Source organism: Pseudozyma flocculosa (assembly GCF_000417875.1).
Source record: "Pseudozyma flocculosa PF-1 unplaced genomic scaffold scaffold00008, whole genome shotgun sequence".
In the NCBI taxonomy this organism is placed as follows: Eukaryota; Fungi; Basidiomycota; class Ustilaginomycetes; order Ustilaginales; family Ustilaginaceae; genus Pseudozyma; species Pseudozyma flocculosa.
Genome location: NW_006920876.1, coordinates 859,827 through 875,268, shown reverse-complemented (window position 1 = coordinate 875,268; position 15,442 = coordinate 859,827). Strand labels below are relative to the sequence as shown.

Sequence of the window (15,442 nt, the reverse complement as noted above, 5' to 3'; positions counted from 1 at the left end):
GCTCCACCGCCAGCTCCACCGCCAGCTCCACCACCGTCTCCACCACCAGCTCCACCGCCAGCTGCACCACCGTCTCCACCACCAGTTCCACCACCAACGCCACCACCAACGCCACCACCAACGCCACCACCAACGCCTCCGCCAAGACCACCGCCGCTACCTCCGCCTCCGCCTCCGCCTCCACCGCCGCCGCCACCGCCACCGCTGCCTCCACCAGGGAAGCCGGAGCCGGTGTAGCCACCGTCGTACGTATCGGGGGAACGGGAGGCGAGCTTGTGGTCGTGCTTTCCGTGCTTGCCGTGGCGATGGTGGCGGTGAGAATGCTTGAGGTGGCGGGGCGAGAGCGGTCCGGGTGCCGGCACCGTGGCGACGCTGCTCGAGATCGCAATGGCGATCAGGGGGAGGAGGTGGACAAGCGAGGCGCGCATCTTGGTGTGCGATTGAGGATTAGAGCGTTCTGGGAGAACCGACCGGCGGTTGCGAGATGCGAGGATGAAGGCCGTGAGGGAGGAGCCTGGCGCGAGAGAAGGTCAAGGGGATTAAGAGAAGAAGAGGATGTGTGTGAGGATGTGTGAGGAGAGCGGACTGCCAGGGCTAGAGCGGTGGGCTTTATACAGCAGCGATGCCCGCTGGGCCGTCCGTCTCTCCTCGACGGACGGGCGGGATGACGAGGGGCATGGTCGAGGCCAGACCATGCTGCCGCAGTGTCTCGCAAGTCAGCGAGTGTCCTGTCGTACATCCGGTAGAAGCGCCAGAGGAGAAGACTGGTGGGTGGATGGTCGCATTGCCAGCGTCTGGGCGGCAGGTGTCAAGGCGGTGCGGCTGGGCGCTTGCCGCACGGGGCGGGTGTAGCACGGTCAACGAGGGTCGTGCCAACGAGCATCGCGGCAAGAGGCAGCTCGGGGACAAAGGTCGCCTCGGATCAACCCGATGACGATGACACTCGAAGGTTGGAGATTACCGCTTCTCTTTGGACGTGCATGCCGGGGACGTGGCCCCATTCGGGCAACGCGCGCCGGCGGCAAGTGGGTGGGCGCTGTCAGAGTCGCAGCAGCCGCCGGGCTCGCTCAAGCTGACCGGCAGATGGCAAGAAGGGTGTCGTCCGGGGCTGGTTCGTCAGCCTCTGTGGTCGGTCAAGGAACACCGATGATCTCTTCCTTGGTGGGCATGCCGGGCGCAGGCGTGACCGTCTCGCTGGATACAGCCGTTGGGAAGGCGAGCCTTCCTGCACGATCCGAGATCCTAGCCTTCTTTCGATCTGTGATTTGCTCGGACCACGAGCGACGGCGGCGACGACAGCGATCGCCCCGGTACCACTGTGCTAGCCTGGTCGAACCCATGTGGCGGCAATGGCCGTGCGGGCGGGTGCCGCGGGAACGACGATCCGAGCTACGAGCGGATGTTGCGGCGAGGGCGTCACAGCCGCCCGGTACGCCATGTGCCAGGGCGCTACAGTATCTTCTCAGGAGAGGCAAAGCCACGGCGGTGGCGATGGTGGGCGTGCGACAGACGTGTGGGCCTGCGCCACGTAGCAGGCAGCAAGCAGGTGGCGCGGCGAGGCGGGGCGAGGCGAGGCGGTTTGCGGGCGCTGTCGGTCTCCGGAGGCAAGCACGGCGGATCGTTCACTGGGGGATGCGCACCTCTGGAAAATATGTTCCAGGGATTTTCCAGGGGTGTTGGAACATGTTGCCTGTTCCAGAGCTGTTCCAATGGTCGTGGAACAGGGTTCGCGTTCCAGAGCTTTTCCAGAGGTCCTGGAAAAAGGCGTCCTTTCCAGAGCTTTTCCAGCGTACGTGCAGCACGCGCCTATTTTTCTCGCCACCTTTGCCTGCTCAAAACAAGGCACAAGTCAAGACTTTTGCTTTGCCACACCTGGAACTATTGCAGGTCCCAACGTAATAGTAGGTGTCAGCAAGTGTGACGAGCCAAAGTGCCAAGTTGAGTGCTCCAAGGAGCTGCTACCTGTACAGAGGCAAGAGCCGCGCGACGAAGGGGCAAGCAAGCTGTGGGCTGCTTGCCGAGGCACCTCGCCAGTGTGCCAAGCATCCGGGTGCTTCATCCGGGTTTTTTGGCCCACCTGCATTTTCCCCACGCCGATGCACGAACGCTGGAACATCGCTGGAACATACACTTTTCCACGGGCCGTGGAAACGCTGGAAAAGTTGCCTGTTCCAGGACCACTGGAAACTACTCTGGAAACGCATTTCCAGAGGTGCGCATCCCCCAGTGGTTGTCGTCGCTCCTTGGCGACGGAGACAGGGGTAGGTACATACACAAGCAAGGCGAGCGTTGTCGTGGTCTGTTCTGGGCGGCGGCGCGCTGCAAAAGGCCAGAGCCGTTGCCAGCAACGGTGGTGGGTGGTGTTGGTGGTGGCAAGTCAGCCACGAGGCCGAGCAAGAATCAATTAATTCATCTGTGGGCCGGTTGGCCAGGCGACCGTCAGCGGCCAAGGTGGGTCAGTCGAATAACGTGCCAACGGGGCGGCGCGCCACGCCCACCGGCAGCGAATCGGCGCAGCGTCTCTATCTCCCCAGACAGCCAGCCAGCCCGTCGGCCAGCCAGCCAATCTGCCAGCCTGTCAATCTAGCTGAGTTTTTGCCCTTGTCGCAGGCCAACCCTGCCATCCCCCAGGGGGCTCTCGACAGGAGACGACGGTCAAGGACAGACGAGGCGGTGGATGCGTCATTGGCTTTCGATTCGGGTGTCGTTCGTTCGGGTCAGTTGCGATGCAGATGTGTATAGAAGAGAAAGTATGGAGTGAGAGAGAGAGAGAGAAAAGCGCGGAGAGGGAGAAGGGTGAGGAGAGAGGAGAGGTCAAGACGAGGAGCGGGCGACGGCGCAGAGCCGTCGCAGCCGCCGCCAACGCCGCCGTCGCCGTCATCAACATCTGCACCGTCGTCGTCGTGCCAGCCGAGGAGTTAGAGGGGATATAGTCTATAGAGCGGAGCAAAGCGGGGCGAGGGGTAGGGCAAAGCAGGGTGGCGATGGTGATGGTGTGGGCGAAGGCGGCGCCGGCTCGCTCATCTCGTCGAATCCGTCCAAAATGGCACCCGCGCATCGCGTCGTTGCGCCGTGGCATGGCCGGGGGAAGGGGGGGTTTACGAGGCGAGGGGAATACTGGGTACAGCCCAACCCCCCGGCGCGCCGTGGCCACGGGCGACGAGCGAGAAGAGAGCAACAGGACCGAGCCGACCGACCCAGTCAGCCGAAGCGGAGCGGAGCGGGAGGGACCGTGTGTGTGCGCGCGCGCTCGTCCGCTCAGTTGGTGCGCGACAGGCGGCGGCCGGCCTCCTGGGCCTGGATGCTGCCGAGGCGCTGCAGCTCGTTGCTCGACATGTGCACCTTCTGCTTGCCGCCGAAGCCGACGGTGCGCTGGGCGCGCTTGAGGAACGAGGTGCGGTTCGAGTAGTAGCTCTCGGCGCGGCTCGTGGTGCGGCTGAGGCTGGCGTGGGCGGCGGCCGGCGTCTTGTTGCTGCGCACCTTCTTGAGCAGGAACTTGGCGCCAAACTTGACAAAGTCCATCGGGAAGTACCAGACAATGTTCCACACCCAGACGATGCCGATCCAGCCGCCGGAGATGGCCTTGACGTTGGTGAAGCCCCAGTCGCCGTAGGCGGCGATGATCGACGAGATGAGCTGGGCGAGGCAGAAGGCGCCCATGAGGGCGAACGACGGCCTCTCCATCCACGAGAAGCTGTGGGAGCGGGTGACGAAGATGAGGGCCTGGGCGAGGATGGCGACCTGGAGGTAGATGATCATGTGCAGGTGCGGGTCGTTGGGGTTGCCGTGGTAGGCGTCGACGCCGAACTTGTCCTCGAAGAACGTCGTGTTGTAGATGACGGCGAAGAACGACAGCGTCGAGGCCACCTGGTACAGGCCGTAGAGCGAGCCGCAGAAGAAGAGCTCGGTGAGGTCCCAGTGCTGCGGCTCGAGCGCCGGCTTGACCGTGTCGAGCGACAGCGTCATGATGGAGCCGTCGTTGAGGAAGGCGATGATGAGGACCATGAACGGCGGGAAGTCCGACTTCCAGATGAAGGCGAGCAGCGCGAAGCCGACAACGACACGGATGGTGATGGCGGCGGCGTAGGCGGCGTAGTTCTTCATGCGGCCGAAGATGACACGCGACTGGCGGATGGCCTCGACAATGGTCGACAGACCGGGCTCGGTGAGGACAATGTCGGCAGCGCCGCGGGCGGCGTCGGTGGCACCCTCGACGGCGACGCCGACGTTGGCACGGGCAAGGGCGGGGGCGTCGTTGGCGCCGTCGCCGGTCATGGCCGTCAGGTGTCCGAGACCCTGGAGCCTCTTGACAATCTCGTACTTGTGCTCGGGGAAGACACCGGCGAAGCCGTCGACGTCGAGGATCATCTCGTCGAGGCTCTTGTAGGGCGAGCCGGCGGGCAGGACGCCGTCGACGAGGATCTTGGAGTTGAACATGCGGTCACCCAGGCCGAGGCGGCGGCCAGTCTCCTTGGCGATGGCGAGCTGGTCGCCGGTGACCATCTTGACGCGGACGCCGAGCGCCTGGGCGTTGTCGAGCGTCTCCTTGGTGTCGTGGCGCGGGGGGTCGAAGATGGCGAGCAGGCCGAGGAGCTCGAAGCCGTTGCCGGGACCGTCAACCTGACCGGAGGGGACCTCCTCGAAGGCGACGGCGAGGCCACGCAGACCACGGTTGGCAAACTCCTCGACGTCGGCCTCGAGCTGGTCCTCCTGGGCCGAGGTCTTGTTGCGCGAGCAGAGGTCGATGATGATCGAGGTCATGCCCTTGGTGACACGCTTCGTCTTGCCGGTAGCCTCCTCGAGGTAGGTGATCTCGGTGCGCTTGTCGACGGGGTTGAAGGCCTTGAAGTCGAGCAGCTTGATGCCGGCGCGAGCGGCCGAGGCGTCCTTGAGCGTGCCGACAATGGTGGCGTCGATGGCGTCCTGGTTCTCGGTCCTCGAGGCGTAGGCGCCGAAGAGGATGACGTCGTCGACGCTGGCCCAGTCGCTGTAGAGCTTGACCAGCTCGGTGTCGATGGTGAGCTTGTTGGTGGTGAGCGTGCCGGTCTTGTCGGAGCAGAGGATGTCGACGCCGGCGAGCTCCTCGATGGCCGTGATGCGGGTGACGATGGCCTTGTGCTTGGCGAGCTGCTGGGCGCCGACGGCCATGGTGACCGACAGGACGCAGGGCATGGCGATGGGGATACCGCCGATCAGGAGGACGAGGATGTTGTCGATGCCGCGGCGGTAGTTGTAGCGGAAGCCGGCGTAGAGGATGAGGATCTCGAGGACGATGAAGAGGCCGATGGTGACCATGCAGAAGAGACCGATGCGGGCCAGGACCTTCTGCAGGTGACCAGTCGAGTCGTCGTCGGAGCCAATCAGGGTGGCGGCGCGTCCGAAGAAGGTGTTGGGACCAGTCGAGATGACGACGCCCTCGGCCTCGCCCTGCTTGCAGGTAGAGCCCGAGAAGCACTGGTCGCCGACCTTCTTGTTGACGGGCAGCGACTCGCCGGTGAGCGAGGCCTGGTCGCACGAGACGGTGATGGCGTCAAAGAGGCGGCAGTCGCCGGGAACGATGTCGCCGATCTTGAAGGCGATGACGTCTCCGGGAACCAGGTCCGACGACTCAATCTCGATCCACTGTCCGTCACGCTTGCACTTGGCCTTGGGGGCGAGCGAGTCCATGAGGGCCTTGACGGCGTTGCCGGCGTTGCGCTCCTCGATGAAGCCGATGGTGGCGTTGACGAGCAGGAGCAGCACGATGCCGACAAAGTCGGGCCAGTCCGGGGGCTTGCCCTCGCCGTTGGAGAGGCCGATGGCGACAATGGCGGCGCCCTCCATGACCCACGAGAGCGGGTTCCACATGAAGCTGAGGAACTGGAGGATGGGGTTCTGCTCCTCGGTCTCGACCTTGTTGGGGCCGAAGATCTCGCGGCGGCGCTGCACCTCGGGCTCGGTCAGGCCGGCCTCGGAGCACTGGAGGAGCGTCCAGACGTCCTCGAGCTCGAGCGTCTCGATGTCGACCTTGGCCTTGTCGTACAGGTCCTCGGCCTTGAGCTCAATGGTGCTCATGTCGACCAGAGCATGCTTGGGGCCAGCCGCCTCATGCTCGGCGTCAATGTCACGGTGCTTGCGCTCCTTCTTCTCCTCGACCACGGGGGTCTCGGCGGCGGGGGTGGTGGCGGCCACCTTTTCTTCGACGGGGGCGGACATGGTCTGCGGGCGGTGGCGGTGGCGAGGCGAGCAAGAGCAGCGGAGGGAGGACGGTCAGAGAACTGCTCCGACGTGGGAAGCCCGAGAGGGCCGCCAGTATTTCAACGGAGCAAGAAAGGGACAACTGGGCGATGCTCACTGCTTGTCGGGGCTGAGGCCGGAGTGGTGTTGTAGGAGCGATCGATCAGTTGCAGGGGCTGATTGGCGCAATGAAGGCAGCAAAAGGGGGGAGCACAGGTGGGTCAGTCGACGGTGCGCCAATAATCGAGATGCGCCAAACTTCGTTCGGCCCGGCCCGAGGATGACCGCGCGGCGTCGGAGGGCGAGATGAAGGTCAGCCCCACCTGCCCGTCATCGAGCTCCCATTCCAGCCAAGCAGGTTGCTTGGACGCCTCACGCTCGCATGTGGGCAATCCGGCAAGGCCGCCAGTCGGGCGCAGGCCCTCACTCTCGGTCGAGGCAATGGCAGCGGCCGCCTCCGGAACGCCGTGCTCAACGTCGTTCGCGTGCGCGTGCGATGCTCACCTGTTAGCTGGAATGTACTTGCCTGAGCGTGTCGAGAGAGGAACCTTGTTCGGCGTCGTCGAGGTCGAGGTCGGCGGCGGCGGCGGGAGGAGGGAGGTTCTCGCGGGGCTCTCTTCGGGGTGGGGCGGAAAAGAGTCTCTCGAGAAACGAAGCGGTCTTTCGATGCTCCTCGCTGAAGGAAGGATCAAAAGACACGGGCGGCCAGGAGAAGGGGGGGTGAGGAGGATGGGTCGGAGGGAAGGGAAGGGAGGGGAAGAAGGTGAAGAGGGGGTGGGTGCGGTCGAGGGGAGGGAGGATGGTCGAGGGCCGTTTTATTCGGTCGCCGGAAGATCCAGCGACGATCAGGGGCTGGAGAGGGGGCGGAGCGAGCGCCGACGAGCAGCAGGCTGGAGGCTGGGGCCAGCGAGGTGCCCCCCGTCGTCTTCGGGCCCCCCGAGCCCTAGGCAGTCAGGCAGGCAGGCAGGCAGGGGACCGAGCGAGCACGAGAGCGCAAAATAGCGCTGGACCGGCCAAAACACCAGCGGCCAGGGCCAGGCTAGGCCAGGCCAGGGCTAGGGTTGGGTTGGGGGGCCCCTTCCTCCCGCCCAGGCGGGATGCACGCTGCCTGATGCCGTCCTCCCGCCGTCGAGGGGCGTCGATTCTCCTCATGCGGCGAGCAAGCCAGCCAGCCCACAGCGAGGGGGAGCCAAGGTCGAGCAACACCACACACCACGCACCACGCACACCACCAACCACCAGGTGCACGGCGAGGGCGAGGGCGGCAGGCGGCAGGCGGCAGCGAGGAAGAAAAAAATTCTCGCCTTCGTCGGGCGAGGTTGGGCGGCCAGGCCGACGGCGGGCAGGCGGGCGAGCCGTCGAGCGAGGGCGGCAGGCAGGGAGAAGAGCGACAGGGGGGTTTGCGGCTGGCCTGGCCGGCCACGCTGCCCCTCTCCCCTTGTGCAGAAGCTGGCAGGTTTGCGTTGGGCTCGCACCTTCTCTCGAGGCAGGGGGGCTCGCCGCTGGCGAGGGGGCCTGGGCGGATTGACAGCCGCCCGACCGAAACCTCCGATGTCGCTCGCCAGGCCTGGCCCTGCCTCCCTTTGGCCCTGGCCCGGGCCCTGGGCCAAGAGGGCAGCCTGGGGAGGAGGGCGAGCGCCATAGGCTGGGATAAGGCAGTCCCGGCGCCGCCTCGCGCGAGGACTGAACCTGGAAAACCTGGGTGGGCTTGGCCGGCGCCGCGCTCGACGAGCCAGCAGGCGAGGGCGAGGAAAGCCAAGACCGGGGCTAAGCTAGACCCCCTCTCTGGCCGTCAGCGGCGCCTTGCCTCTGGAATTGCGCGGACGGGCCGGCAGCCGAAACAACGCAAGGCAAGCTCGTGGCCGAATTCAACGACGCCGCCGCCGCCGCCATCCTGCCTGCTTATCTCTGGGCCACTGGAATACAAATTGTAATAACAGGGCCCGCCCCGCCAAGGCTGGCGCTAAATTTTCAAATCGACGGCGGGCAGGCTTGGGATCGGAAATTGACTTGAATTTGAACCGAGGGTTGGACCGCGGCGCCGCCAACCTAGGTTAGGGCCAGGCAGGCCAGGCTAGGGGCCCGTCGGTGGTCACCGCTCGGTCGAACCCTGCCTAGCCTCCCGGCCTTGGCTGGCTGCCTCGAGGTTGGTTCAATTCGAGGGAGGCGGCCAATTTGTATCGTGCGGATGCAGCCGTGCAGATCCCCGAGCTGTTGAATTCAAAATTGGGATTGAACGACGCGGCCAAGTTTGCCGTCTGATCGAGGCAGGTTAGGTTGGGTGGGGCTAGACAGGCTGGGCAGGGGCGGGAAACTTCGGCGCCCTCGACCGACGGCCGCCCGTGTCAAGGCCAGCCGGGCAAGCAAGCAGGCAAGCTGGCAAAGCAGGGAGCCCCTCCGTCGCTGCCGCAGCACGCAACTTCGATGCTGTTTCTTCGGTACAAGCAGCTTGTTCGCCCCCTCGTCCGCCCATGCTTGGCTCTTCACCTGTGCCAACGGCCCGCGGTACCTAGAAACGACGGGTGCTGAATCTATGTACAGTACGGTGCCCGGTCCCCGCCTGCCGGCAGACATCTGGCGGAACGACCGACAAAAAGACCGCGAGCGATATGATGAGACAAGGGAGGCGAGGGACGGCCAGATCGAGCGATCGAACTCGCCAGGTCGCGTCGATGGTGCTGCTGTATGCTCCTCGCTGCAAGAGCTGGTGGCGGCAGGCAGGCAGGCAGGCAGGCAGGCAGGCAGGCAGGCAGGCAGGCAGGGAGCACGCACGGCAAGCAAGCGCTGCCTAACTACAGCAGGTTGGAAGCTGGAAGCGGGCAGGGCTGCCTCGGGGAGCGGCGGAAGATGCAGCAGCGCGATGCAGAGGAACGACGGCGGCGGCATCTCTTGCAGCGTCCGGTGGCCTCCTCCTGTCCGTCTGCGTCCGAGCCCCGCCGCTGTAGGCTGGCAGACAGGTCTGGGACGGCCAGGCAACGCGCGAGCAAGGCGAGCAAGGCAAGCAAGGCAAGCAAGGCAAGCAAGGCGCATCGTGCGCGATTGGTCCAACCGCCAGCCAGCGACCCAGCGCCGCCTCGACCTTGTCGTACGTACAGTGACCTGGGCAGTGAGACGTACGGTACCGTCGACTTTGGCCGTCTGCGTCGTCTTCGTCGCCGTCCTCCCGCATTGGGCCGGCCGAAGCGCTGCGAGCTGCTGCTGCTGCTGCTGCGGCTGCGGCTGGTGCAGGCTGCTGCCGGCTGCCCTGGCCTGTTGGCGGTGGTGTCGCCGCCGGTCGGCGTTCTTCGTCCCAGCAGCGCAGTGCCAGCACGTACGCGTCGTTGGCGGCCGATGGTCGTCATATCTCGAAGACAAAGCACGTATGCGCAACGTACAGCAGGGGTATCGCCCACCTTCCGAACATCACGATGGCCGAGGACCCGGCTCGAGGTGCCTTAGCTGGCTCACACCGTGAGGTGAGGGATCGCGCTCGCGACGGCGACCGCCTCGACCGCTGGAAGGCCCTCGGCCCGTTCCTTGGGCCGAGCGAACCACGCTCTAGCATGCGGCGGCGGCTGCGCTGGCGCACGCTCAGTCCACCTGGTCAGTCGAGAATCATCATCGGGCAGGCTACAGCTGGTCACGCTGGAAGCTAGAGCATGCGGGCAGCAGCAGCAGCAGCCGGCGGCCGCGGCGGCGGTGTCGACGTTCAAGCACATACGACAAAAAGGACGAGACGGGCGCTGGTCGGTGTCATGCTTCCTGCGAGAGGGCTACTGTAGCTGCCTCTGTCCGCGAGGCCGCCGCGGCGGGCGTCGTCGATAGGGGCTCGCGCTACGGCTGCATGCTCGAGCTACCTGACAAGGCCCGCCACCATCGTCGCTGGCCTCGTCAACACCATGGGATGGCGGACCGCCCGTATCGGCCTCTTGCTACCGGTACCCCCGCGCTCGCCTCGCTTCTCGACGAGATGCCCGTCCTTGTTCGATCGGGGCGAGGTGGTTTTGGGAAGCAAACTGCCAGATCCGATGCCGATGCGATAACGGCAGCAGGTAAACAGGGAACACCCGGATACCTACCTCACCTGGTCGCGCTGGGGCCCGAAGGTGCGCCGACGAAACCTCGCCTCACGTCCTTCACCTGCCTGGCTTCTGGGCTTCCCTGCTTGCCCCAAAGAAGAGGCAGGGGCAGGTTGACAGGGGTTTGAGTTGGACCCGATTCGATCTCGACCGCCCCACCCCGCTGTTCCTCAGGGAAAGCGGGCGGAGTCAAGCATGGCAACGAACGCCTTGCTGCGTTTGCGATGGCCAGGCGAGGCTCGTTGTCGTTGTCGACGACGACGTTGCCGTTGTCGCGGCGCGCCGTGCCTTACCGTTCGTCTGAGGGGCGTGCCTCGCGGCCGTCCAAAGCAAGTTCAGCCGAAGCCCGACACGCTGTACACGGCTTGACGTTGCTGAGCGCCCGCTGTCGCCTCGGGGCGAAGGAGGAGGCAGGAGGGAGAGGGTCCCAAAGGGTGCGGTGCCCCGGACTGCTCGGAACCCTGCCGGTCTGGCGCGGCAAGCGCCCTTCTCGAGGATACGATACGAATCAAGAACTGGGGACCAGCCCAGGCCTGCGATGTGCTGGGATGGGCTGGGATGGGCTGGGATGGGCTGGGATGGGCTGGGATCGATTGCCGACCGACCTTGTCATCGTTGGCTTGGCCTTGCCAAGGCCTCGTCTAGCGATGCTCGGACCATGTCGTCGAAAGCGAGATATGAAGTCTACGAAAGCAGACAGAGACTCCGTGGCCGCCGCCGTCGTCGTGACTTGGCAGGAATGAGGGCTACGCCGAGCTCGGGGTCGAACATGGCAACGGCGACGCCATCTCGACGAGAAGAACGGCACTCGAGCGGACGTATCAAGCAACCTCGAGCTCACGCTGTCGAGCCGTCGTGGAATCGTGGGGATGGGGCGCGGGGTCGAGCAGAACTTGGATATGTAGACGGTCCTGCGATGCCAAGGCTCAATCAAGCGCCTGCCTACGGTACGGAGACCACCGTGACTGACGGGCCGTCCGCACGTCGAGATACGGTATCGCTGCCGTCATCATATCGTCGGCGTCGCCGCTACTCCCGACGCCGCCTAGCCTGCCTCTGGCAAGGATGGGGCGCCAAGCAACGCGAGGCCCAGGCCAGACCAAGGAGGCGCCAAGACGCCAGCCGGAGGAAACGGGGCCCCGCCTTGCTCGCGATCATGATTGATATCAGGCGTACCCGAACCACAGCATGTCTGTATTCTGCGCCCCGCCAAGACCCCGTCAGGCATGGCTGGGCCTGGCCTGGTCTGGTCTGGTCTGGTCTGGGTTGGCTCGCTGCGGTACCGAGGCTCGAGGAGTGCCTGGTCTGCCCCCTGTCGTCCCGCTCCTCACCGAGACGGGTCCGCGCCGCCACCGCTCTTCTCCGTGGTCTGGCCACTTCAGCCCTAGTCAGCCTGATCAAGGATCCTGCTTGCATGCTTGCTTGCTTCCTTGCCTCCCTCTTGCGGGGCCAAGGCGAAAGGATGCGTGCGGCATCGTAGCGACAGCGGCGCCACGTTGCCCGGCAGCACGGTGCATGGTAGGCCATACAGGGCTGAGGGCACAGGGCAGAGGGCAGAAGGCCAAGACCAGCCCTCCCGTTCCCGAAGAATGGCATCCCGCTCGCTCGGATCGTTCCGCCCGCCGCCGTTGCGAGCCACGAACGAGAGTCTTGAGGAAGGGCTCGCGCCACCTGAGAAGCCGGGTTCTTCTTGGCAAAACGCGGGGCCGAGCTAGGACCGCACCGCAGCCATCCCTTGGCGTGGCCCCGCGGACCGAGTCCTGGCCTGGCTGGCGGGCGGGCGGCGTGGAGAGATTTGAGCGCGAGATGCGAACCCCACCTGACGGGACAGATGGAAGATCGATGTGTGGCTGGCTGGCCACGACGGCGAGACCGCAAACATGGGTGGACCCGTCGTCTCCGTCGCCCGCCGCTGGCCGATGGCCCCACTGGCCTGCCGCACGGCGCGAGACTGCCAAGCCTAGGCCAGGCTGTCAGCCGCGCCTTCTGCCGCTCCCCTCGTCGTGATCCTTGAGACAGTATTTTTGGCTATGCCTGCGGCGATGCCGTCCATCGATGGTCCGACTCCCGGCAGTCGAGAGGCCCATGGGCACCTACACAAGGTGCCGTACAGGTACTGTATCCAGGCGTACGGGGCAGCTGGTGCGCGATGGGCGGACGGCATCGCGTGCTACACCGAACCACTAGACCGGCGATAGGCTCCTTTGTTCCGGCATGGCAGCCATGCGCCGGTGATTGGTAGACACAGAGGGCTAGGGGCGGTACGGCGCTTCCGGCAGGCCACAGGAGAGGGGCGGTGGCCTGAAGAAGACGGGCAAGCTAAGGTCGACCTTCGGGGCCGTCGAGATGTTGGACGCAAGCAAGCGAGCGAGCGGGCAGCGACGGCCAGCAGGTCGAATTGTCAGCGGGCCGATGTCGGTTTGGCCGCCGCCAAAAGGGGTTCAGCGAGGTGGCGTGCCCAGTCTGCCCTGGTCCGCCCTGGTTACAGGATGGATGGATGCTGGTTCCCGATGGGAAGGGTGCAGGCGGCGGGGCGGAAGGGCGACGACAACGAACGACGATGACGACGGCGCTGGCAACGCGAACATGGCCAGGCCTGGCCAGGCGAAACCTGTGGCTGGCTGACCGCTCCCAGCTTGCTCGTCCTCTGCCATGCATGTAGGTGGGTCAAGGGTTAGGCGCGAGGGACGCTCGGTGGGTGTCGGCGGCGACAACGACGACGGCAGCGGCGGCGGCAGCGGGGTGGTCTGGGTGTGCGAGAGCTGCGACAGACGACCGGCCTCGTCGAATTTCGTCGGCTTTTCCCGCTTGGGTTTTCCTAGCCTGTCTTGCTTGATCCTGAGCGAGGACGCATGTATGGTCGCTGGACGGTTTCGGCAGGCACGCCGGTCGGCCGGGGACAGTCGAAAGCTCTGGGACCAACCGGGCTACAGGTAGGGCTTCCAGCGCACGGCCGGCTGAAGCAGACGGCAAATCCTCCGATCCAAGACGGGCAGGCGAGGAAGCGAGACAAAAAAAGAGCCACGAGCACGCGAGCGAGCGAGCACCTGGCTGATCAGGCTGGGCACGCTCGCTCAGAAAGGGGAGGGGGGGGTTTGGCGCCACGAGGTTGCGGGCGGGCTCACCTCGATTTTGCCGGCCGGTCGTTGGGTCGGCGATCAGCGGTGACCAGTCTCTCGCCACAATTGTCGACGACGGATCCGAACGACGTCTGTCCACTGCGGTAGCCCTCGTGGCCGGGACGAAGAGGTTTGAGACAAGGCCGGCCCCGTCTCGCCATAGAGCTGCTACATACGCGGTACGTAGGTGCTCGAACGTACGGCGCCGTGGCCGCGCGCCCGGGTCGGTCGATTCACCAGAGACGAATCACCGTGGGCTGAGTTGGTCCGGTCACGCAAGCCTGACCGCTTGCCAGGCCCACTAACTCGTCTCTCGAGCAATCGGTATCGAGGCGCAACAAGATCGACCCATCTGCCGTCTGCGGCAGCGGTCGAGGTGATGCCGGATCCGGTCTTGCTCGTCGCTTTTCGACACGAAGAGGAAAGGCGACGACTGCAGCCGCAGCTCGATCTCTTCCGCCGACAGGGCGCCAACAGGATGGCATGGATACGTGACCAACGCCGTATGCCAGACCGGGCCGAAGCAAAGGTTCGCGCTGGCCTCCGTCTGAGCTGAGGTAGGCAGGCGGTAGTCAGGGAGACGGCGCAGCGGCCCCTTCCTGGTCAAAGAGGACGCAGACCGCTCTGCCGTCGTGTGGTGCGGTATGCAAGCATGCCGGAACCCCAGCTCCCTCTTTCCAGGACCCAGCTGAGATCGACGGCATTCGTTGGTCGACGACGACCGACGGAGGTAGTCGGATCTCTCCTGCCGTCCGTCGACCTTGCCGTAATGCCACGCGGACAGAGACAGAGCGAGAGCGGGCCGCAAGATCGATACGGAACGGCCTCACCCAGCCAGCCATATGCATGGGTTTGGGGCAAGTCGAGAAGCTCGAATCGAGAAAATCTCTGGCAGAGGTTCCGGCGATGGCGTCGGAGCCGAAGCTCGACCATTTCTCACCCGATCTCGATGCGAGCGAGCGATTGCGAGTCGAGCGCTTTCCGATTGTGCGTCCCGGGGCGGTTGCAGTATCGGGGCACGCCAAGCCAAGCCAAGTCCCTCCTCTGCCACGTTCGCGCCACACCAGCAGGAGTGCATGTATGGCATGCTTGCAATGAGGAGGCGGAGCGCGGGTGGATGCCATCATCGCCACCGTCCGCACGTTGGTCTTGCCAGGCCAGCATGCCCAACGCCCAATATGAGGTCTACCCGATGTCACTTTCCTTGCAAGAATGAAAAGTGCCACGTACGCCCCCCCGAGAGGGCGTAGGACGCCAAGAAGCGTACTAAACCTCCCTACCGACCCCTTTGCCGCCCCCCGCTTCATCCCTCACACTGTCCCGCACGTCTTTCTTATCTCGCAGCTCGAGAATGGCGGTCGCCAAGAAAAGCTAGACTTCCATATCGTGCGCTACCGAACGCCAGCTCGTGATATATCCCGTTCCACCACCATCAGCACCGGTACGTACCGTAGTCTGGGAGCGTCGCGTGGTTAGGCCTCTCCGTTCTTTGCTTGGCATCCCCGCCTCTGCATCCTGGGTCTCTGTTTTCACCAGCCAGGAGATGGAGGACAGGACATTCTACCTACACCCCCTTCCTTCCTTCCCCCGCTCGACCTCACACGTCCTCGTCCCACTGGTGCGGAGAGGTCCGGCGTGCGCCGTGCGTGTGGGGAAGCGCGCCGCCGGGTGGAAGGGCGGATACGGCGCGGCGCGGCACGGCACGGCACAGGTGCGGTACGGAGCACGCAACGGCATGCTTGGCCTCGCCTCGCCTCGCCTCGGTCTCCTCTTCTTGGCAGGCGACTGGGCTCGCTCCTGGTGTGGGCACGCTTTTCTATTCTCGGCGTCTGCTTGCGGCCGCACCCAGCGCATCATCGCGCAGCGCCGACCCCCACCGTGGCAAGGACACACGGTCCTGACCACCGCCGCCTGCCCACCGGTACCGGCGCCTACTCTCTGATGGCCTCCCACCTCGCCGCGTTGAGCCTGGCCGCTTCGCTCGGCGGACCCATCGGAGCCCGGCCGGACTCCGTCGACCAGCACCGCCGCCGCCGCCGCCGACGCTCG

At 65.2% G+C, this 15,442-nt stretch overlaps 2 protein-coding genes across 2 annotated transcripts in view; both read right to left on the bottom strand.

Moving 5' to 3' along the window:
• Positions 1-3,258: 3,258 nt before the first annotated feature.
• PFL1_02955 (uncharacterized protein) lies at positions 3,259-6,195 on the bottom strand (the record flags this gene model as incomplete). Its single annotated transcript, XM_007880467.1, has 1 exon — positions 3,259-6,195. The coding sequence occupies one exon, from the start codon at positions 6,193-6,195 to the stop codon at positions 3,259-3,261; it is 2,937 nt and encodes a 978-aa protein (XP_007878658.1).
• Positions 6,196-15,324: 9,129 nt separating this feature from the next.
• Positions 15,325-15,442, bottom strand: part of PFL1_02954 (uncharacterized protein) — a gene marked incomplete at both ends in the record, with an annotated part of 3,723 nt that continues 3,605 nt past the window's right edge. Inside the window, one exon of the mRNA XM_007880466.1 lies at positions 15,325-15,361. Coding sequence (XP_007878657.1) covers positions 15,325-15,361 — 37 coding nt within the window. The remainder of the gene's footprint in view (positions 15,362-15,442) is intronic.